Genomic DNA, 23,710 nt, shown 5'->3' with positions numbered 1-23,710 from the left:
CTCCATTTAATTATTTATCGGTCCAGTGGTGAATGTGAACAGTAGTAAAACATTCATGTAAAAATTTGCAAGTGATTCCAACATTCAACTTTCTCAAGTGTCATCTTGCTCGTCACATTCAGTGTTTATCCTTAAGGTTCACCAGTCAATAAAGATTACGTTGTCATGTAACTTCTTTTCTATACCATTGGTAGGTATGTACTTGAATAGTTCTAACCGATACCACTGTGTAGTTCACCGATGTTGTTAGTAGTAAGGCTGCTTGGGTTGGATGAAAGCGGTGTGACCCTCTGTGTACGTCAGTTTAACATCTAACAATCAATGAGTAGCCTGTCACTGTGATTGTACGACAGTGTATTGGATAAAGACTTTGTATTATCTAGAATGTACTCATTAGTATTAGAAATAACAACCGAAATCAGAACAGACTCACATGGTTTCTAGGATTGTATACAATCACCGTGTCGGTTGTGTACCGAAACCACTAATATCTAGAATTTGAATCATAGATTTTCCAACACTATCTTCCCCCACGAAATAATCTTGGATCTTTATATCCCCAATTTATGAATAATGTGGCTTCATTTGAAACATATTTCTCACATTGACTAGAATATACATTAGAAGTGTTTTTGTGATAAGGATAAACAACAGTTGATATGAAATCATCCGAATTGTAATCAAAATCGAGTTCATTTAATAATCGTGTTTCGCATTGAACAAGTTTCCCACAAGAAACAAATAAATTTTGAGGACGAATAGTACTTGACATGACATCAAGATTTGATTCTTCTGAAATAGTTTCCTCAAATTTATTAAGAATTTCATTGCAGAGTAAAAGATCATTATAAAAATCAGCATCTACCAAGATTACATCAGATTTTCGATCATGATTAGGTTCATTCAACATAGTTTCCTGAGATTTCTAAGGGATTTCATCAGAAATATGTGAATCGTCAGGAAAAGCCATATCTGGTACAATAAGATGAGAAATCTGTTGTCTTACAAAGATTATGAGTTTCACTGAACTCTGAACTGCTATGAGTCCACAATGTCTTTTGAAATCGTTGATGAATATAAATGATCATCAGGAACACTGAACTTAATAGAATCAGAATCACAAGACTTAATATTCGTTGCAGCAAGATGAATATTAGTATAAAAACTGACAGAATTTGTGCAATATCACCACATTTAAAGCACTCAGAATTACGAAATTTACATGAATTAAAAGAGTGTAACCTGCCACAGGATTGTAGTGACCCACGTTTATCACGAGAACACGACTGGTTTAATAAAAACAATTATTATTATAACCAACTGTACCGGTGTGTGTTTCAATGTGCTTTTGTTTAACTGTGCTAATTATAGCCATTTTGTGCTTCCATTACCTTCCATCATTGTTCCGCGGTTTTTGGTACTGTTCGCACGTACTCCTTTCTTCTGCTTTCGCTTGTACCATTCCTTGGCACGATCTCGGTATTCGTTCAATACCACGAGATCACCAACGAAATAAATCTGGTTACGTTCGATCCTCGCCTTCTGATTTATCTGGCACGTGTTTCTTGGTAGCGGTGTTCACAGTTAATCTCAACTCGACGCCACGCTACAGGATAAACATTGACCAAACTTGTGTCCATCCTCGTGAACTGCATCTCAACTCCTCAACGAATTATCTGCATAACCTTGGGTATGCACTGGGGTTGGGATGACGTAATGTAGTGGAATTTTTTATATCGTCATGAATCATTTTACGAAATCTTCCTCCTTTACCACATTCGAAATTTGTATACTTAACATAGTCTAGCAGTAGATCCTTGAGAGTTGTATAAGGAAGCGGAATGGGCTTTTCCGGTAAAGCCAGAGTTTGTACTAAGCTATATGCTTCTTTTCCGATGAATGTGAGGAAATGTGCCACAATCTTAACATCCTCATCATCTTCCTAGGTCATAGCCCAAATTTCGAAACTTTCAAAGTAATCCTCAAAAGCATCAAAATCTGACTGTATATTCAACCGTTCCGTCACAGGCTTAATCGCGACTCCCATGTGATGATTAGGAGTAAATGAATTATAGTACGAACTAAGAATCCCAGAAATAACGCAATCGGATCATGAAGTACTAGATAAGCACAAACGAATGTACTGTATTTGGAATTCAAAGTCAAGCAGTCATCAAGTTCAAAGGTATCATCAGTTCATTCAAACACTACACTCACCTCACTTTTATATCCAGGTATTGCAGCTTCTTTGGTGAGTGTACGGAACACGTAGAATTTTATCAAAATGATTGTGTAGCGCCAGCGAAATGTCACTAAGCTCTAGCTAAATCATCCTGCAGTTAGGTCATTGATTATCGAACAAATCATCGATCCTCGTCAAGGTAAAGGACAACCAACACGCATCAGTTAATCGTATGTCATGCACTGGCCCATGCGGCAGTGGTCTTACTTTCGCTTGTATTTACTTTAGCTAATATATTTCTGTCATAATGTCCTCTGTGTTGTACAGTCTTCAATGCATCTGTGGTACCTTAATACGTCAATGGGGTAGTCCATTTGAGGTGCTGACCACGAAGTGTGACTTCAACGTTAGCTAGTTCGTCACACCATTCACGTCTAACTCGAGTAGACCTCCAACCATTTTCGAAATAGATCATCTACGTTGGTGATCTACAATTGCACGTATTTGTAAATTTGGGTTAAAAATATACATCCCGCGAACTTTGAAAGTGGTAACGTTTTTTCACGTGGTTTTGGAATTCTCCAACTTGCTCTTTTGTAGGGTGTATTATACTGTGATTATCATCCTATCCTGTACATTGGGTACATCTTACCCCGAAAAATAAGGAAAAAAAACTTATTTTTATTCGACGGACAATTACCAGTTCGTATTGTACCTATTGCGGACTTAAGTCGTAAATAGATCTGCAATTCATTATATACTCACAGTCTCTAATCCTAGTATTAACCAGGTTAATACTTAATAACAACTAATACTCAGATATTATATTTAATTTAACGAGCACTGTGCTCACTTATTTTCATATCATGTCCAATAACTCCAGTAAAAGAGAAATTTCACCAACTTCTAAGCCAAATAAAAGGTCCAAATCTGTAAACCCTACAATTGACGACTCAGTGCTTGACTACTGAAAATATGTGTATTGTACACAAATGTCTCTATCGTCACCAGATTCTCCATGTCGCAGCCCCTCTATCTCTACGTGCAGTATGCCAACGGTAAGACTAGTTGACATACAAGACACCATACCTACGTGCATAGAAAAGTCAGCACAGTCTACTAGACAGTATGTGCTACCAAGGCCTAAATCTAAAATTTCAAAAACTAAAGCGGCCTGCTTGAGTATCTGGGCTACCTGTTCCTCTGATCTAGATATTTCATCAAGTTATCTGTTTTGTTGTTTGTTTTAGCACACCATTATGTCTATTGTGCTCACAAACTATTCAGGCGCGTTTATGAAGTTTACAACCTTTCGCTGTACGGGTTACAAAAAGGTACAATCAGCGACATCATGGTGGCCGGCAATATGCATTGAAACGAATGAACATTAATCAAATGTGGATTATCGAACTCCTAACATCTAACTGGTCATCATTCAAAATTTATCGTCACAATAGTTCAAGGTATACAAAAAAGGAAACTTCTTGAAACACTTTATGCTGAGAATCCTATGTTGTACCAAAAATATAATGTTGAATAAAGCTTCTAATAATAGTAATAATGGTCCACCTCATACACACCAAAATACTGATAGATATAGTAATGACATCCGACAGCTACAAAACTCTCTGTCCGAAATTAACGGCAAACTTGAGCAATTAGCACCCCTCATTCATATATGGGGCCTTGACACAGACAGAAATCTTGAGCAACTCACTAAAGCTGAGTGTATTTTGGAGTTTGTGGCTGAAGAAGTGATGAAGAGAGTGATGTCCTCCTACAATGCAGTTGTGTATAACCTCCCCGACCGCACACACCCATCTAAGTTAAGGGATATTTGCCTTAGAGCATGCGATATGCCGAACGTTAACTGCAAAGTCATCCGCCTTAGAAAAAAGTCAGACAGATCGACTTGCCCCCTTTTGTTTATGTTTGGCTGTTGTAACGATGCTAAGCAGTTTAATAATTTGAGCAAAAATATTAGCTCACTAATTCCATACAAGAATATAAAAGTCACTCTAGACCTTACGCCCTGTCAACGTCGTGTAAGAAGACGCGAAGCGATAGAATTGAATGGGAGTGTTACAGTTAATAATCAGCCAGAGACAGTTTGCAACACAGCAAATAGTTTAAAACACACGAACAATAAGCATGACACCACTCCACATACGGCTGATCACTGTTGATCTAGATGAGTCTACAGATCAGAAACCTTTGGATAAGATACGGACCCCAACTGACACCAAAAACCACAACGACATGACTAATCCCAGCTGTTCGTTCAGTAATGTACTAAAATGTGAGTCGTGTAACAACACACATCCAACTGAACCTATACACTTGAAAATTTGTCCTCCTAAAGAGATTCCACAAGTAGACTTGAATGAACGTAAGTTCATCTCACAGAGACAACGAAAGACTCCAGCTCTGAAAATAAAGGGTGGGAAGACAAAACTCATGATACCGAATAGGGAAACACGTAAGATTGAACCTAACTGCTCTATAGGTATCCCAAGAACAGTGAACAGGCTCTCCCAGCTGCTATCGTATAACTTGCCTTCAACACCTCTAAGCTGCAAAACGGGTGGTGAGCTTCAGCATAACAAGCCGTCTTACACGCAGACTAACGAAAACTACCAGAGAACTGGCCACTCCAATCACCCCCTGAAGCCTAAAACCATTAGTAGGAATGGTAATAATAGGTTTCTCACTCCACACCCTATCTACATTCCCCATAATCACAACTGTAATTACTCTCAGAAAGAAAACTTTTCACACCCTTTAGTACCAACCCATCACATAAAAACGGTTCCCATGTATAATAACAGTCGCAACTCCTTCCAGTTACGCGTAGCAGACCCTCTCACGCTATCGTAAATAGCCATAACAGAGGCTACGAGTCTAACCATCAAGACTATTTTGTAAATAACCATACACTTCACAGTAGGCCTGTACAGGATGTTTTTGGAATAAGACCCCTAGTGACACCTCTGTTGAAGCATATAGCCCAGGTTATTTCAAACCACATGTAAACCATAAATTTGTTTCCTCCGTACAGTTTCCATCAGAGAGTACTCCCACCCTTTCCTCCTGGGTAAACTCCCCAATCAACTTCACTAGCTCATTTGATATATCTCCCACTAAGTCTAGCTATCAAAATACCGAGCTAATGAAAAAATATCCAATCCTTCACATCAAACTCATCTCACACTCGCGAGGGTTACGACGATTTTATCCGAGATACCCTCACCCATTTTAACTTAGCAGGCCACTTGCTTAATATATGTCTTATCAACGCTCGATCGATCTGCAACAAAAAGACGGATTCAGCACTGTTTGTATCCATATATCAAAAATCACTTATTATGATATCTGAAGCATGGACTAACAGTAATATTTCCGACCGAAGTATATCTCTTGATAACTATTTTCTATATAGAAGCGATAGATTGAATGGACGAGGCGGAGGATGCCTTATTTACGCTCACTCTAGCCTAAACTCACTGCTATGTGATATGCTTGAACTAAACAAACTGAAGGATTCGTTGTAGATTGTATTAAAGCCGTCGAATTCCGTTACCTTACTGCTCGGCTGTGTTTATCGTCAACCTAACGCATCAATAGATGAAATAGCAGTATTATCGGAGGTATTCACACTAGCATCATCCCTCCCATTCACAGGCAAGCTCATTTGTGGTGACTTCAATATGCCCGAAATTTCTTGGCTGCCAGTCAAAGCGCCGAGACGTTATGAACCATTTATTGAATGTCTAGAGCTTGGACAATGGACTCAGTATGTCGATAGCCCTACCAGACATCAAAACATCTTAGACTTAGTCTTTACCAGTGGCCTCATCCCCAATAATTTGTATATTGGAGAAAAGTTCCCAGGTAGTGATCATAACATTGTCATATGCAGCCTTAATGTAAAAACCACAACGGATAGAAAACCGTAACACTTCGTAGAAACTATCGCAAGGTTGATTGGAATAACTTCCATAATTACCTAAGAAACACTGATTGGAGAACTTTCTTTACCTCAAACAATACCGACTAATTAACCAATATATTTTATCACAACATCAAAAGTATCATCAACAACATCGCACCTTTAGAATACTGTAAACCTACGTTCTCCAAAGATCTCTATATACCGGTCAGTACAAGAAGACGTCTTCAAAGACATTGTACTCGATTCCACAACTTAAATGACTTTTCCTCTTTAGTAACGATGACAGAAATACTTGTCCGAACAGAGGCAATAAGTAAACAGAAAGCAGTAGCACAGGAAAAACGTGCAGTTGAACTTAATAATAACTCCTCTGCACTCACCATACTACTCCAAAATAAACTTAAACGCTCTAAATCGAGAGGGAGTATATTCATTAAAGGCAAACAAGCATACGAAGACCCCAAACTTATCACAGAATTATTTAGTGAACATTTTTGTTTCTCACTAACTAACGAAAAACCATTTAATGATTCAGAACCAATCCCAGTAACTCCCTGTGAAATTACTAATGTAGAATTCAGTGTACAAAATATCTCCAAAGCAATCAGTACATTGAAACACTCCTACACTGATGGACCAGATGGTATTCCATCTAGCATGCTAAAACGTGGAGGTGATGATATGTGTGTTTTGCTTCTCGAACTATTCGCGATATCACTCTCTTCAGCGTGTTACCCTACTGCCTGGAAAACTACACATATCATTCCCAAAATTAAAACAGGACCTGAAGCAAACGTTGAAAATTACCGGCCTATAAACATAACTTCTGTGGTATCCAGAGTGATGGAAAAAGTAGTTAAGGCGGCTGTAGTCCAACATCTACTAACTAATAATCTCATCTCGACCTCCCAGCATGGATTTCTTAGATCCAGATCATGCGATACATGCCTAGTAGACTACCTGAATGATATAACTCTGAAACGAGACAGCGGACTCCTTGTATCAGTCCTATTCCTAGACTTTAAGAAAGCCTTTGATAAGGTCCCACACAAAAGGCTACTAGTCAAACTAAAGTCCTTCGGAATACACAACCGACTGTACTCATGGTTTGCTTCGTTCTTAACAGAACGTAAACAGATGGCAAAGTACAATGACTGTCTCTCGTCACCTAGACCAATCACCAGTGGAGTCATCCAGGGAAGCGTATTAGGTCCACTTTTGTTTCTTATGTATATAAACGATATATGTAACACCATAGAATTTGGGAAACCATACTTATATGCTGATGATCTCAAAATAGTATACAGCTATAAGCCTGAGACACTAAGTGAAAGTGTATCCCAGATCCAAAAGGACCTCAATAACTTAACTATATGGAGTGAAAAATGGCAATTACCATTTAACCTCAACAAGTGCGGGATCATGCACTTTGGAAAGCATCCCTATAAACCGCGACTTCACTTAAATGAATGTATAGTCCAAACACTCGAATCAGTACACGATTTAGGAATTAATTACACAGGAAGCCTGAACTTTGAAGAACATGCCTCCTCTATTATTTCTAAATCTAGACGGCTAATTGGTTTCATAACGAACAATCTCTTCACAACAGAGGCTAAGCTTACCCTTTACAAAATATGTGTACGACCTTACCCTGGATACTGCTCTTTTGTCTTCTCTAATATGAATATCACAGACAAGCTAAGAGTAGAATATGTTCAAAGACGTTTCACACGTCAACTACTAGGATGTAACTCGAATCTCGATTACACAGACAGATGTAAGCATCTATCTTTAGAACCATTATGGCACCGTAGGCTAAAAAACAATCTAATATTTCTCTACAAAGCGATATATGGGCTCTCCTTTCTAACCTCCTGCCCGACTATCACCCACGACCCAGCCTATAGACTTAGAAACAACGCATATACACTACTTACCGTAAAACACCGAAAACAAATGCGTTGTAAGTTTTTTACAGTACGGTATAGTTTATTGTGGAACAGGCTGCCAATGCCTATCCGTAACTGTGATACGTTTACCAGATTCAAAAAGCTAATAACCCTATTTCTAGACTCCAAAGAGCTTCAACATTTCCTTGAACTCCCGCCCACCAATGAGGCACTTTATTACGGACCGCCTAGTATCTAGAAAGAACAAGATTATAACAAGTTCGACTGTTACTAATACGAATATAACCAAATCACAGAATATATGGCTTATCCTTTCCTATTATTCATTGTTTATTAATCATGACCTTATGCTCCTAACCCTAGCTTTCAGTTCCCAAATCTCTACAGGTTAAATGTACATTATACTTCCTAAAAGTCATGCCTTTTTTTTCTACTGCAAGTAGACAGATAGCTCAATCTTATGGATGCTGATCTACTAAGGCCGATCATACAAAGCTCAAAATTTGGCCGCAAAGTCTTGTGAGTTTCTCAATGTTTTATTTGTCTTACCCTGAAATCTTTTTTCTTTCTACAATTTTATACCCTCTCATATCTTTTGGTTTGCTATTAGTCCTTACTTCTTTAAACCATTAGTTATTTTCATAGCAGTGTGATATACTATATGGACATCTAACCCATAAAACGGACTTTTCAACTATCTGATTTGCTTGTAACATGGACCTAGTAGAGACAGTGTATTCCAACTATGGGCTTTGATTAAAGCAGTATTCATACTTACCACAAACGTAAGAGAGCCTAACATCATAAAAGGAGGGATGGTGGCGTTACTGACCAGCAAATATGATGGTGGGGAGATAAATTCAATCCACCCATGTCTGTAGGGCAGAACATTTTGTTTAATTACGGCTCCTTATGGTTTAGTGGGATGTCACGAACTTATGGTATTGGTGCTGATTTACCACGCAAAATACCTCTTTAAATCGTGTTACGAACGTTGAATTGGTTTCACTTCCTATCCAGAAATCCTATTACAAGCAAACTAGACAATGCGCTAATATACGAAGCCTACTCAAGACCCTACTATACCTGAAAAAAAAATAATACAAAAAAAAACGAAAGGGGCTCTAATAGCTTCGATGATAAAAGGAAGACAGCCAATTGTATATCACAATACTGTGTCTAGCACTATATTTTATAATCACACATAACCCCATACTCTCAACTCCTTCCTGAATTACCTCCATTTGTCAGTTGTATGTCCACTCACACCTTGTTAACACCTTTCTTTAACCTATTAAAATGCTCTTTCTTAAATAATACCTTAATAAAAGAAAATTAGACTGAGTAATCATACCTTAAACATTCCTTCATGAATATTGGCTACTCTGCCCCTCGTGTTTTCTTTTACTTGCTCCCTCTTTCAGCCCTCTTGTGATATGGAACGAAAGATTTTATCCTGCACCATCCTCAAAGCCTTAGACATTCCAAAGGGACATAAGGCTGCGACATTTAGAAGCTCCCACCTTCAATGGACCTATCCTTGACCATCAGTTGCACATTCGCAACGCAACTTTCGTGAAGCGCGCCAACTGTCTTCAGTCTTCAGTAATAAGGATAGTAGGTTGATGAACCTGTGTTAATCCAGACACATTGCTTTCCAGTGAAGGTCCAGCTTCTCCTTGAAAGTATTCACTGATGGGGCTGATATCACTTGTTCGGGTAAGGCGTTCCAATGATTGACTACTCGATGAGAAAAACGGGACCCCACTTTAAGTTTATTAGATCGTGGTTTATGAACCTTCTTGCCATGACCTCGAAGATTATTAGTGCTGGAGGGAGCAAAAAGATAAGACATATTAACACCCAAATCATAATTAAAGATACGAAATTCCAGTATAAGGTCACCTCGTGTCCTACGATACGACAAGGGGAAAAGATTTAGGCGTTTTAAACGCTCGTCGTGAGGGAGTCTGGAAAGACCCTTCACTAATTTTGCTCCTACACACTGGACACACTCAAGTGAGTCAGTATCCTTTACCAGACATGGGCTAGCTGCTTGGATACAGTACTCTAAATGTGGTCTAACATATATTGGATATAAAATTCGAAACGTTCCCTCGTCAAAAGATTTGAACGCTCGTCGAAGTGACCATAACGCACGAAAACCTTTGACAGCGGCTGCTTTGCAATGCGTAGTTGTTTTTAAATCATGACCTAATATTACTCCTAAGTCTTTATGCTCTTGAACGCATGGAAGAGGTTTACCCTCAATAGTGTAACGGTAACTAATACCGTGACCGACGTGCATTAGTACACTCTTCCTAGCATTGATTTCTAAGCCCCACTCTCGAGCCCATCTAACTAAATCGTCTAAGTCAGCTTGAAGATCCAGGTGATCAGCCGCACTTTTTATTGTTCTCCAGATTTTTACATCATCCGCAAACAATAACGTCGACGACCTAAGTAACAGCGGTAACTCATTAACGTAGAGAAGGAAGATCAGTGGGCCTAAGATGGTGCCTTGGGGTACACCACTTCTGACCGGCTTCCAATCGGACAGCGTTCCATTGACCCTCACTCTCTGTCTGCGGTCACATAAGAAATTTCTTATCCACGCATGTACAGTACCTATTATTCCGAAGCTCGTGAGCTTCTGCATAAGACCTACGTATGAAACCTTGTCAAATGCTTTGCTAAAATCTATGAATATCACGTCGTCAGACAGACCGTTATCTAGGGCTGCTGTCCAATCCTCCCTCGCAATAAGCAAGTTAGTCAAGCATGAACGCTTGTTACGAAATCCGTGTTGCTCAGGAGCTAACAGATTGTGTAAATCTGTGGCTTAGCAACCTAACCCGAATTATCTTTTCAAGTAACTTAACGACTATACTAGTTAGACTAACAGGCCGGTAGTTAGATACTATTTGTCTCTGACCGTCCTTAAATATAGGGCTGACTATAGCGTCCTTCCAATCTCTAGGGAGTTGAGCGAGTGAAAGGGACATGTTGAAGAGTTTCGCGAGCGGTTTTGAAATAATGTCCGCAAGAGATGACAGCAACTGTGGATGTAACCCGTCAGGGCCCGGTATCTTACCAGGTTTGAGGTTAGTTATCAACGGAAGGACAGTTTCCTCAGTCACCTGTACAGATTCAATGGTTGGTATCTCGGTGTGAGTGGGACAAGTATTTGTTACAATAAACGTAGAGAAGACTTCGCTAAAGTAGTCTGAAAAAGTCTCAGCTTTTGCTCGGTCTGATTCAGCTAGTAATTCTGAATTTTCGTGTGACAGTAGCGGGGGAATACCATCACTACGTTTCATTTGCCGTTTAACATACGAAAACAATCGTTTCGGACAAGTACGGCTATCATATACTAACTGTCGTTCGTAAGTGGTACGGGATTTGGCTATGGTTTTCTTACAGATATTACGGTATTTTTGGTACTCACGCTTAAATGGTTCATGACCTGTCAACAAGAATAAGTCCCAGAAATGTTTCCTACGCTTTAACAGCTTCTGGGTTTCCTTATTAATCCATGGAGGGCAATGTGATAGCTTACGTGCTGACCATGGGATAAACGGCGACGTTATGGACTCGAATGCAGCCTTAAACTTATTCCATTCATCTTCGATCAATCCATCCGCGTCGACCGACCAATCAGTCGAGATAGCAGTTTCTGATCGCCGGAATATTGGCTCGCCAGATATTGGGACGGGGTGGAGCAGATACAAATTGTATACCATGTGTCCTAAACTTAAAGTGAATTACAACGTGATCACTGTTCACTAGTGGAGGAAGGTGCTGGATATCAAAGACATCCTCAGAGTGGTGGGTGAGGGCGAGGTCCAGCAATGACGGATCATGTTGCAAATCAATATGTGTCGGTTTTGTGATACATTGTACAAGTGCACACTGAATAACGGTAGATAAAAGGTCGCCATCGAAACCACTACCTGGAGCTGTAAGCTCTATCCAGTTGATATGCGGTGCGTTGAAGTCTCCAACGATGAGACAACATTCTGTCATACTCCAAGAACAGATGTGTCTTAGGATAAAGTCGTCAGCAAGACAAGACGGACTACGGTATATTCCCCCTATAGTCACTAACCCATTTCTAGATTTAATCTTACAACATGCAACCTCACATGTGCCACTGGTATGAGCCTCCGATATGGTTGATTGTATACGAAAGTGATCCCTAACGTATAATATTATACCTCCCCCTTTGCGACTTGAAACTCTATCACTTCTGATACAGATATAACCAGCAATGAAAGGAGAACAGTCTATATCAACGGTGAACCAAGTTTCTGTAACAACGATTATATCGGGACATAATTCTTCCACCATCAGACTTAGCTCGGACGTTTTATTTCTAAGACTACGAGCGTTCATGTAGCACACACTTAAGTTGTTTTGCAAATCAATCGTTCTACCCATACAGGCCTCGGAAGCATTGGCTTCCAAGACCTGACTACTCGAAAACCCTTAATGGTAAGGTTATTTTCGCCATTTAATTTGCGAGTCCTCAACTCCGTAAGAGCATTCTTCCACTTGATTCGATCCTCAAGCGGCCAATCTGGTCGAATACGGATATTTGAGGCACGAGTTTTTAGTGCGCTTTTCAATAATATGTCTCTTTCTTCAAAACTCCCGAGAACCAGCTTCAGGATTCTTCTTGGTTGGGTCTCGCCTCCAACCCATTTACCAAGTCGTATTACTTTTGTAATATGTACCCCTGAAACCTCTTCTGGTAGTACATTCCTTACCACAGACTCCACTAACTGCAGGTCATGTGCATGTCTTCTAGCAGGGTCGTTATCTTTCGACTCCTCTAGATTCCAAATAATTAAACTAGGGAGGGGTTTAGCTTCTTTTGAAACTGTGTTCACAGCTTTCGACCGTGACGTTAGATCCTGTATTTTAACTACTGGTATCTTACGATTAGTTTTTATTTTAACAGAGTCCTGGGAGTCAAGCGAATGACTCACAACAATGTCAGACGAAGCTTTACTATGGGACTTTGGCGGAATGGTCTGAGAGTCCACCAAGGACTTACCAAGTAAACAGTCATTAGTTTTAGCTATCTTTCCTACTCTTCTGCGTTTTCGCGTCATCCATTTTCCATCAGTCGAAACGTCTACATTAGAACAACTCGGGACAGTAATTGTTTTATCTGGGTCACCGGTTGCTGCTGTAGCAATATGGCCACCAACGTCTAATGACGTGTCACTCACTGATCGTTTCGGGGGAGAACGTTTAACTGCGGGTTGCACAGGTAGATGTCTGGCTTGCGCCTTGATAGCACTTACGATACTAGCGCAATCTTCGCCATCATTATCAATGTTATCAGTACAGCCCTCACCAACCTTATTAGCCAACACCAGGAGACCAATTGCTTCCTGGATAAGCAATGTTTTGCTCGAGCAACAAAAACCACAAAGCCAATGAGAGTTGGGCTTCGAGCATATTTTATATGTAGTGGGACTTAATCGGGTGCACATCTTATGGAACCACTTATTACACTCATCACATTGCATCCCTTCATCCACGGGAAATAAGCAGTATGGTTGTCCACATTTATGAGTAGACCTAACCATCTTGAAAATCAACTAGAACGGTGACAAAAACAGGATATGTAAAAGGATTTTCAAACCTTAACTAAATAAATCAAGTAAAAGTCGACCAAGTATGCTTCGATGCAATAAATACACAAAAGCAAAATCGAAACACTCAATACAATATCACTTTAACTGGGGTAGATGCAATTAAAGTGTAAACAGTAGTTTTGATGCGTAATTTACGATCAAAACAGTTAATTAACTCAACGAGAAAGAATACCACTGTCCTTTTGAATACAGCGCGTGTTTTTTTCTGGAGTACTGATTAAAACCATCTTATAAATTATCAACCCAGTTATGTAATTTACTACAGTGGACATTGTATCATTTGTATCAATTTGATCTTGCCTGTAAACTGGCATGCCTCATGTAACAAACTGTTATTTGAGAATAAATTATTATTATTATACATGATATTGACAAACTGTCTCATGATCAGGTCCAGGGCAAGCAAATGGCTACTCCCAGTTTGTCACTTTTGAAATTCTGTAGTCTGTATAACACAGAGATGGTTTGGCCTGGTTTCGGTGGCACATTACTGGCTCTAAAAATGCCATCGTAAATCAATAGCTGGGAGCAGCTCCTTCATCAAACCTTTTACCTCACGGGCGATGCCATTTGTTTAATACGAGTCCAAAGAAGACCAACTCATAAAGTATCCAGGCTTTAAAACAAACCATATCCAGCTAGCTTAGAAGCAATCAAGCTAAAATCCTGGAAAGTGACGAGATATAATTATATTCAACCAATAAATTTCTGAACCTAGCAAGACTTCTTTAGATAGGACACCAAAGAGATCTCATTGAAATTGATGTTAATACTTTAGATGTTAGATTATGTTGGCGATTGGATCCCCTGAAAGGAGCGAAGCGATGGTGGCTTAATCTAACTTCTTTACGAAAGGATTTAACACTGAAAATGACGTTGGTATTCAGAGTTTGACAGCACATCCACACGTACACCAACACGGTCGAATTCGAAGTCATAAATGAAGGGGTTCGAAGATGTATTTAGAAGGCTGTCGATATGTCTAAGCTGGCTGTCAGTTGCAAGTGATACGTGGCATGGTGTACCTACTCGTGACCTGGTGCGGATGCTTGACCGAGGATTTTCGGCTAGTGTATGCAGTAAAACTAATGAGGCTGTAGCGGTAAATAATTCCCCAAAATAAATAGCTCCGTAAGTTTTCGACATTGGGTGCTGACCACATGTTTTAATGGACTCATCTAGCTGAAGGCGCTCGGTCATGCATCCGCACCAGATCACGAGTGGGAACGCCATGCTCAACTCTACTGCAATCGACAGCCAGATTAGATCAGACGATCCTCGATATATCGATAGTCATCAAACATATCTTCCAATCTCCTCGATTCTGTCTTTTGATTTCTCTTGGTGGGTACGATTCATATTAGGTGTTACTGGTTAAAGCATTGTCAAACACTGAATACTTGTGGCATCTTCATTGGTGAGCCTGACGTGATCTGGTGCACCAAATCGTAAACCGTGAGTTTGTTCCTTTTTGGGATCTTATATATCATTGCCTTATCTCAATTTTTTATACATTGTGATATTTTTTCGTGTTTTTGGATATATATATATATTTCCCTCGTTCATTATCGTACTTCATATTTCATCATGACTGAACAGACACCCAAAGTACTTAAGCTTAAGACTATGTCCCCACCCTCGTTCCAACTCATGCCCTTCTGGCCCGACAATATCGAAGCCTGGTTCTGCTACGCAGAAGCCGACTTCTCCGAGCACGGCGTGATCGACACACGTGCACAATTCCTCGCAGTAGTCAAGGCACTACCGCGCGAATTCAACAGGTACGTAACACCTAGTATGTTTACTAAGGATATTTCTGAACCTTACGAAACAATGAAACGCTCTATTCTTAAACGCAGAGACCTAACCGATAGACAAAGTTTAGGCCAACTCCTCAATAACATCGACCTGCACCACGGTTCCGCGACGGACATGTTGCAACGAATGAGAGAGGTTTTCCGCCTATTTAAACAACTTTTCTTGTCGAAACTTCCTCAACAGGTGCAAGCTGTGCTTGTCTCGTTCCACAACAACACCTTAAACGAGCTAGCTGCATCTGCCGATCGTATCTTAGAAATTACGAAATCTTCTACGACAGAGGTTTTTCCAGTCAGAGAAAAGCCTCACACGACTCAGAATGATATAACCGACTTATGTCATACACTCACGCGTTATCTTAATCTTCGTAACGACCGTAAGAGATCGCGCACTCCACGTAGAAGCATTTCACGTAAGCGACCTGTCTCTAGACCACGAGAGACGGATAATCCCGACTGGTGCTGGTATCATAACCAGTATGGAAAGTCTTCCAGAAATTGCAGAAAACCCTGCGATTTTCCCAATACGAAACCGACTGACTCGAAAAACAACTCAGGAAACTTCCAAGCTGGCACGCGTTAACGGCAACCGTAGCCGGTGAACATAGACGTCTGTCATACGTCACAGATGTGACAACGATATTTCGCTACCTCGTCAACACTGACGCAGAAGTTAGCGTTCTCCCAGCGAATTCTGACGACCGACTTCACGAATCGGCTCTAAACTTACAGGCGGCAGACGGAAAGCCTATCTCTACTTATGGCAAAAGGTACGTCTACCTTAACGTGGGTTTACGCAAACTCATTCACTGGGTCTTCGTTGTTGCAGATGTTTCTATGCCAATCATTGGTATGGACCCTCTACAACACCATAATCTAAGCATCGATACTCGCAAATGGAGGCTAGTAGACGGAAGCACTAATTTATCCGTTTGCGTAACTTCCCTTTCTGGTTGTAGATTATCCCCAGTCACACTTAAGCATACGATAGACCCACTTTATCAACTACTACTCCATAAGTACCCTGGGATTCATCAAACGCAATCGAAACTACCGTGTGTAACCAGCAACGTTACACATCACATCACGACTACAGGACCACCAGTATTCTCTAAAGCACGGCGACTAGCTCCTGAGAAGCTGAGGTTGGAGAAAAACGAGTTCGACCACATGATAGACTTAGAAATCATACGACCGTCAAATAGCCTATGGTCCCTAAAAAGAACAGCAACGGTTGGCGTCCAACTGGTGACTATCTGCGATTGGATGAGAAAACCATTCCCGATCGTTACCCGTTGACAGCTTGTTGCAACGTGTGACTGCAGATTGGAGTGAAGTGTTTGGTTCTTCTGAAGCATTATTTTCAAAGTCATAAAGAATCTCATCAGCGGATAATGGGTCGTTATGAAAATCAACATCAAACAAAATTAAATTACATCTTTGACCATCATTTGACTCAGCCGATATATTTTCCTCATTTTTGCAAGAAATTTCACCAAAATTATGTGCATTATTATCAGAACCCATATCTGGTACGTTGTCATTAGAAAGTGGATAAGTTGGTTCGATATAAACTTCTGTTCCTTTGTAGACTGGGACTGCAATACATTTATGAGCATTTAGTATGACATCGTCTTTCTGCGATCTCGGCAATCCAGTGTCTGTACATAGTGTTTCGGACGCAATGAGATTTGAGCCCACGACAGGGCATGTCTCTGGAACGGACATTTCTGGACCACTGGACGGATCATGAACGACTGCTTCGTTCGCATTACTGCTCGTCAGGGATTCATAGAGGCTTTTATTGGCACATTCATACATTCTGCAGTCATTTTCCAGTTCAGTATGCAAATGAGAAATTAATTAATCAATTTCTGTCACATCTCCGAAAAATGGGAGATTTAGCAGTCGTGTGCGTAGATTGTCCAAAACATTCAACTGGCTCTCTCTGAAACGCCGCTGTTGACGGTCAAGTAGTAACTGCAATTGATCGGGAAGGATAGTCATTTTCTGAATCAGCAGGGTAATGAGAAATACTGTGAGCAATTAACAACCAATGACTTCCAAGAACACCGACGATCAATCTGAATGCTGATTGGCCAAAATAATTAGGCTGAATCTCGTCCAATTACAGGGTTCAAAATTTTCTCTACCCTGTCGCCAATTGTTGTAACGGGTTGATTGCAGATTAGATGCGCAGCGTATTATTATCGACCGGATCAATGACACGTAAACACGTAAGGACGACTTAGAGTCCCGATTGGCCCTGCTTTGCTGTCTAGCACAGCCAGTTTAGTCCAGAACACAAGTCTCAGCCTCTGAGTTATGAATCGTTATATTTCAAACATACTCTGTTTATATACTAACCAAACAAACCATATCGTACCATAAAATGGAAAGCAACATTTGTACAATATTTAACAAGTGAAATAAATACTGACCAATAGGGAGTGTACATTTAAAGTCCAAGGCCACAATTAGACTTAACATGATAATTATTGGTATATTTTTCTGCACATCCTAACACAGCTACCTTGAAAGGTACGACTGTCTTTTCGAAAATCGACTTGGTTAAAGCGTATAGTCAAATCCCCATGGCCACTGACGACGTTCCGAAAACAGTTATCATAACTCCCCTCGGACTTTACGAATTTTTGCGAATGCCCTTCGGTCTAAGAAATGCTGCCCAAACATTCCAAAGGTTCATAGTCGACGTTTTTCGAGGTCCCAACTTTTACATGCGTATGTTGATGACTGCCTAATAGAAAGTCCGGACAGAGAGTCGCATCTCAAGCAACTGGATCTTGTTTTCGAACGACTTCAAAAACATGGCATTACTGTAAACATTCAGAAATGCCAAATTGGAACCGACTCATTAGACTTCCTAGGACACACTAGAGATGCTCAAGGCATTCGACCCCTTAGGACCAAAGTGGCGGCAATTCTGGATTACCAAGAACCGACCACGATTAAGCAACTACGAACGTTTAACGGCCTTGTAGGTTTCTATAGACGATTCATACCGAAATGAGCGTTACTCATGAAACCTCTTACCGACTAACTTCGTGGAAATGCGAAATCCATTAGTTTGGACGACACCGCACGAAAAGCATTCTCCACAATTAAGGAACTCATCGCTAAAGCAACAATGCTTGCATATCAGAACACCTGAGCACCCATTAGTATCGCAGTAGACGCATCCGACTCAGCAATCGGAGGAATCTTACAACAATGTGTTAACAACTCCTGGCAACCTTTTGCGTTTTTCTCTAGACGGCCTTTAGACACCGAATCGAGGTACAGCACATTCGATAGGGAACTCCTAGCCATGTATTGTGCTGTATGGCACTTTCAACATTATATCGAAGGTCGTGAATTCACCCTTTTTACTGACCATAAACCTCTTACTTTCTCGTTAAGCTCCTCTTCAGACAAGTACTCACCTCGTGAGTCTCGACAACTGGGCTACATTTCGCAGTTTACTTCAGACATTCAACACATCTCTGGAGCAAACAATGTAGTTGCAGACGTCTTGTCTCGCATGACTTCCTTGGACAGTTTCCAAGGAATCGACCTTCTTAAACTCGCCCAGCTTCAAAAATAAGACAGTGATCTTCAGCACGAGTTATCGTCAACAACCCTTAGGCTGCGCATCAAACAGATGGGAACAGGTAAGGAAACCTTACTTTGTGACACACCTACAGGTAGTGATCGCCCAATCGTGCCGAAACATTATCGACGCAACGTCTTCAACACATTGCACAATCTTTCTCATCCAGCTGTTCGTGCAACCATCAAGCTTATAGCAGAACGGTTTTGTTGGCCTGACATGAATATTGACGTGAGGGAATGGGCACGCTCCTGTGTAAGCTGCCAAAAATCTAAGGTTATCAGACACAACAAATGTCCCTTAGGCTCATTTAAAACTCCCGATGCTCGTTTCGACCATGTTCATCTGGATTTGGTAGGACCTTTACCAGATTCAAATGGATACTCTTACCTCTTAACCTGCGTAGACCGTTTCACTCGGTAGCCAGAAGCAGAACCTATCAAGGATATCACTGCTGAAACAGTAGCTGGCGCCTTCGTCGAACGATGGGTAGCAAACTTTGGTTGCCCTTTAACCATCACTACAGACCGCGGACGTCAGTTCGAATCTGAACTTTTCCGTCGTCTGACCACACTTTTAGGAATCACTCGCTTCCGAACGACGGCCTACCACCCACAAGCAAACGGGTTGGTAGAACACTTTCACCGACAATTTAAAGCTTCACTATCAGCTGCAAACGTTTCACAGTGGACCGACGCTCTTCCACTCGTCTTACTAGGTATTCGCGATGCAGTGAAAGCTGACATTGGATACACTGCGGCTCAACTCGTTTATGGAACGACACTTCGACTTCCAGGAGAATTCGTGGATCCTTCATCCTCTTCAATGAACATAGATCTAACCTTCTACACGAACAGGCTTACAAACGCAATGCGTTCAGTTAAACCTGCTTCCACTCGACCTCAATCAACTGATGTTTTCGTCCAACCTGACTTACGATATAGTACACACGTTTTCGTTCGTCGAGACTCGCGTCGACGACCATTCGAATCGGCATACGAAGGAACTTCCAAAGTTCTTTAATGTGAATCTAAGTGCTACATAGTCGATAAGCACGGAACAAACGATAGCATCAGCATCGATCTCTTAAAAGCAGCGTATTTAGAAGGAAATCCTATTCATGTCGATTTCCCTTTGGTACAATCGCTCAACCGACAGGCAAAACACACGATGATACTTCAATAGTATCTGAAAATAAACTTAAGACGACGTGTTATGATAGAAGAATAAGATTTCTAGAACATTTAGGTGACTATTGCACATAAGACACTAGTTAACATTTTGTTTCATCTCGATTTTCCATGGCATTATATATAATATAAAAAATTTTTAATATGCTTATATTTATATATATTTATTATTTGGCTAATATGTATATTAAAAAGATTTAAAAAAAACAAAAAACATTTTATAAAAATCACTTTTACGTTATTAACCTTTTTTCGCCCATTTTGTCATAAAGCGCGTACGAGTTTATTTCGACATGCACTTACATATCCTTTTTTTCTTTTCCAGGACGGCTGGAAAGGACGGTAAAAAGAACGATGAGGTTCACGAGGAACCGAAATTTTGATTGTACATTATTTTTTTACTACATTGTATTTCATGGTCCCTTATAGTAAGGAAAGACGACCAGACGCTGCTAAACCTAGCAAGCTATCAGAAGAGTGTTTACCAACGACAAAACTCGTTGGGTTTAAACTTCTAGCTGGCCACGTCTTAGGGTCTGTAGCGGTAAATAAATCCCCAAAATAAATAGCTCCGTAAGTTTTCGACATTGGGTGCTGACCACATGTTTTAATGGACTCATCTAGCTGAAGGCGCTCGGTCATGCATCCGCACCAGATCACGAGTGGGAACGCCATGCTCAACTCTACTGCAATCGACAGCCAGATTAGATCAGACGATCCTCGATATATCGATAGTCATCAAACATATCTTCCAATCTCCTCGATTCTGTCTTTTGATTTCTCTTGGTGGGTACGATTCATATTAGGTGTTACTGGTTAAAGCATTGTCAAACACTGAATACCTATGCCATTTTCAAGGCCAGCATTGATGTAGAAAACTCACAGAACTATTAATTTTGGGGATTTACTTAACTCTATAATATTTTGTGTGTTTTGGATCACAGTAAAAGAGCTTATTCAAGATATAAAAAAAATGCATAGTTGCGAATGATATGCGGAAAGAAATATCACGACAAACTGAAGTGTCTATTTATGAGTAAAGGGAAACGGTAACAAACAACACAACAAAATGGTGTATTAGACAAGACGATGACAGTTTTCTGGGATGAATGTCACATATAAGCTCCTTCTGAGATAACAACCACACATTAACTTATTATATTACCGAAGGTCCCTATGCGCGTGATAGCAATAACGGTGTGACGAGGAAGATAAATCTGATAGTATTACTCGATAATAATGCGGGCCAAAACTCCAACGTAGTTTAGGATGGCCTAAAAGGATGTTATAACACTATTATAATCTTGAGTCACAGGCCGTGGCCAACGAAGTAGAAGAACAGACGATAAAGATAGCGTTTATTTCTAATGTAGAGGTAGTGTGTAGATGTATTAACACAACATTAAGGACTAAGGATATCTTACTATGATTTGCCAATTTTTTCCCCTCCATTATGGTTGATATACCTAGGTTCCTGCTAGGAGATATTGATGATCCACTTCTACTAGACGCGGAAGCCCGTTGAGTGAAGGCTTCTTCCATTCCGTCCTCAACCATTTTGAACCATTTGAACCGAATAATTATATTCGTTTTTACCATTGATACAGAGAAACGATAGATAATAATATATTTCTGTCATAGCAGGCGTTGAATATAGGTACAATTACATGCAAATTGTTACTAATGTAGAAAAATGTCCTCTTTATTTTGTTGCTGCAAGAATCACTGATTATTCCCGTCGCTATAGGTGTTACTTTTCGGTTATCTCACCCACTATTAGGCAATATCCTTATCAACAGGGTTGCCACAAAAAGAGACAGTGAAAAAAAGATAATCTTCCTCCATTACAGAAATACCAAGGGAGAAACAGTTCACAATATCTGCCAGCAAAGTTTGAATCTTGAAGGTGTGTTTATTGAACAATGAGTTCTCCGCTCAAATTGTTTCGGACGTTTGTTCTGGCAATGCTTAAGTCCTTGACCTGAATCGTTAGTATCAATGATGAGAGTCGTCTTTAGCACGATATTGTTTTTGTGTGTAAGCCTTGATATTGCCGTATGTAACTCAGAAATGAATGATGATTCGTCTTCAAGAACTACGCTACAACTGCGTGATAGTGTGGAGTTTTCTTACTCGATATCAAGTTCCTTTTTGGATCTTATTCGTGGTCAGAAACCACCAACAGCCGTCTTTGAAACCTTTGTCAATATTCAAAGTGCGTTTTTATCGACTTCTAATTCTCTTTGACCTTTAGCTTCTCATCATTCAAGACTCGCTTATAGAAGCATTGAACCCGTGAGTTGCTGTTTCTGTCTTTGTTTTACGTTGTGATCTGATTTTTGCAAAAGGCACTGTATTCTGTCATAGCTTTACCGTTTTAGACTCGCTCATGTTCACCCGCTAACCACTTGTTTAGGCCGTCTTAGAGACGCAACTAGTTTCCTCGCTCCATGCAGGTTTTCCTGCGGAGTGGTCGAATCCTTTGATTAATTGCTGAGGGAATTCATGTGAGCACCTTCACTTGAATATTCCATGAGATGGATAAACGCAAGCATGATAGAAAGTGACTAACCTAGGTCTATAAGCTCCTGTACTCACAACAAAATCTGAATATTAATATTGTCAACTGCTAGTTGTTTGTGTACATATTCAAAATTTACTTGAGTTTATAATTACTGAACGCTATCCTCTTTGTAGGGTTTATTATTTAAGAAAGAAACTAAGTAACTAGCTACCCATAGGAGTAGTTCATTTCATCTCACAATAGACTAACAACTATCCCGCTATAAACTATCTGATTTTTCAGCCACTTGGAAGTACTTCAGTTACTCTTAAAGAAATGTCGAAAGTCTGAGCGTCTGTTCTCCCCTGAAATGGCGTTGCCACAATGTAGTCTTAAAGTGTCTCCAAACCTCGCGTTATAAGTAAACAGTGTGAAATATGTAATCATCTGTCAAACTTAAATATAGACTGCTACAGCTTTTAAAAGAATCCAGAGCACTTCTGTTATATAACAAATGGAGCTCACAACCAAAGTATTCAGATTTCACTTTACGAGAAAAGTAATAGTCTGGCTTAGTACATATGTTCATCCCCCAAAGTTACCGTAGTGAAGCGGATTCATTGAGATAAATACCACAGTAGTATTGATGACAGTAAAGTATGATTAGGTGTAGAGATAATTTTATAAAAGTGATTCACGAAATAGAAGGCATAGAATAATTGCATAACTCAGGATGTAAAGGAAAGGAGAGTGAATGTATCTGTCCCATTGCTACCAAATTTCAGACCACGTCATCTATTGGTTCGAATTACTAGTCTCAATGGCAGCGCGGACGTCAGTTAGGTAGTTGGGGCTACAAATATGACTTAGATCG

The 23,710-nt window shown here is 40.1% G+C and overlaps 2 protein-coding genes across 3 annotated transcripts in view; both read left to right on the top strand.

The window, feature by feature from the left end:
* Window positions 1-2,477: 2,477 nt before the first annotated feature.
* Window positions 2,478-5,594, top strand: MS3_00001252 (uncharacterized protein). Its single transcript, XM_051208729.1, has one exon. The coding sequence runs from the start codon at window positions 4,334-4,336 to the stop codon at window positions 5,057-5,059; it is 726 nt and encodes a 241-aa protein (XP_051072301.1). The 5' UTR covers window positions 2,478-4,333; the 3' UTR covers window positions 5,060-5,594.
* Window positions 5,595-22,225: 16,631 nt separating this feature from the next.
* The window catches only part of MS3_00004250 (uncharacterized protein), a 53,420-nt gene continuing 51,935 nt past the window's right edge, over window positions 22,226-23,710 (top strand). For both annotated transcript variants that reach the window (XM_051212149.1, XM_051212152.1), the window contains exons 1-2: window positions 22,226-22,548; window positions 22,588-22,628. In XM_051212149.1, coding sequence (XP_051072299.1) covers window positions 22,332-22,548; window positions 22,588-22,628 — 258 coding nt within the window. In that variant the 5' untranslated portion in view covers window positions 22,226-22,331. The remainder of the gene's footprint in view (window positions 22,549-22,587; window positions 22,629-23,710) is intronic.

The sequence above is a fragment of the Schistosoma haematobium genome, chromosome ZW, assembly GCF_000699445.3.
Source record: "Schistosoma haematobium chromosome ZW, whole genome shotgun sequence".
In the NCBI taxonomy this organism is placed as follows: domain Eukaryota; kingdom Metazoa; phylum Platyhelminthes; class Trematoda; order Strigeidida; family Schistosomatidae; genus Schistosoma; species Schistosoma haematobium.
Note: the sequence above shows the minus strand (reverse complement) of the source record. Positions and strands in the feature narration are given on the sequence as shown.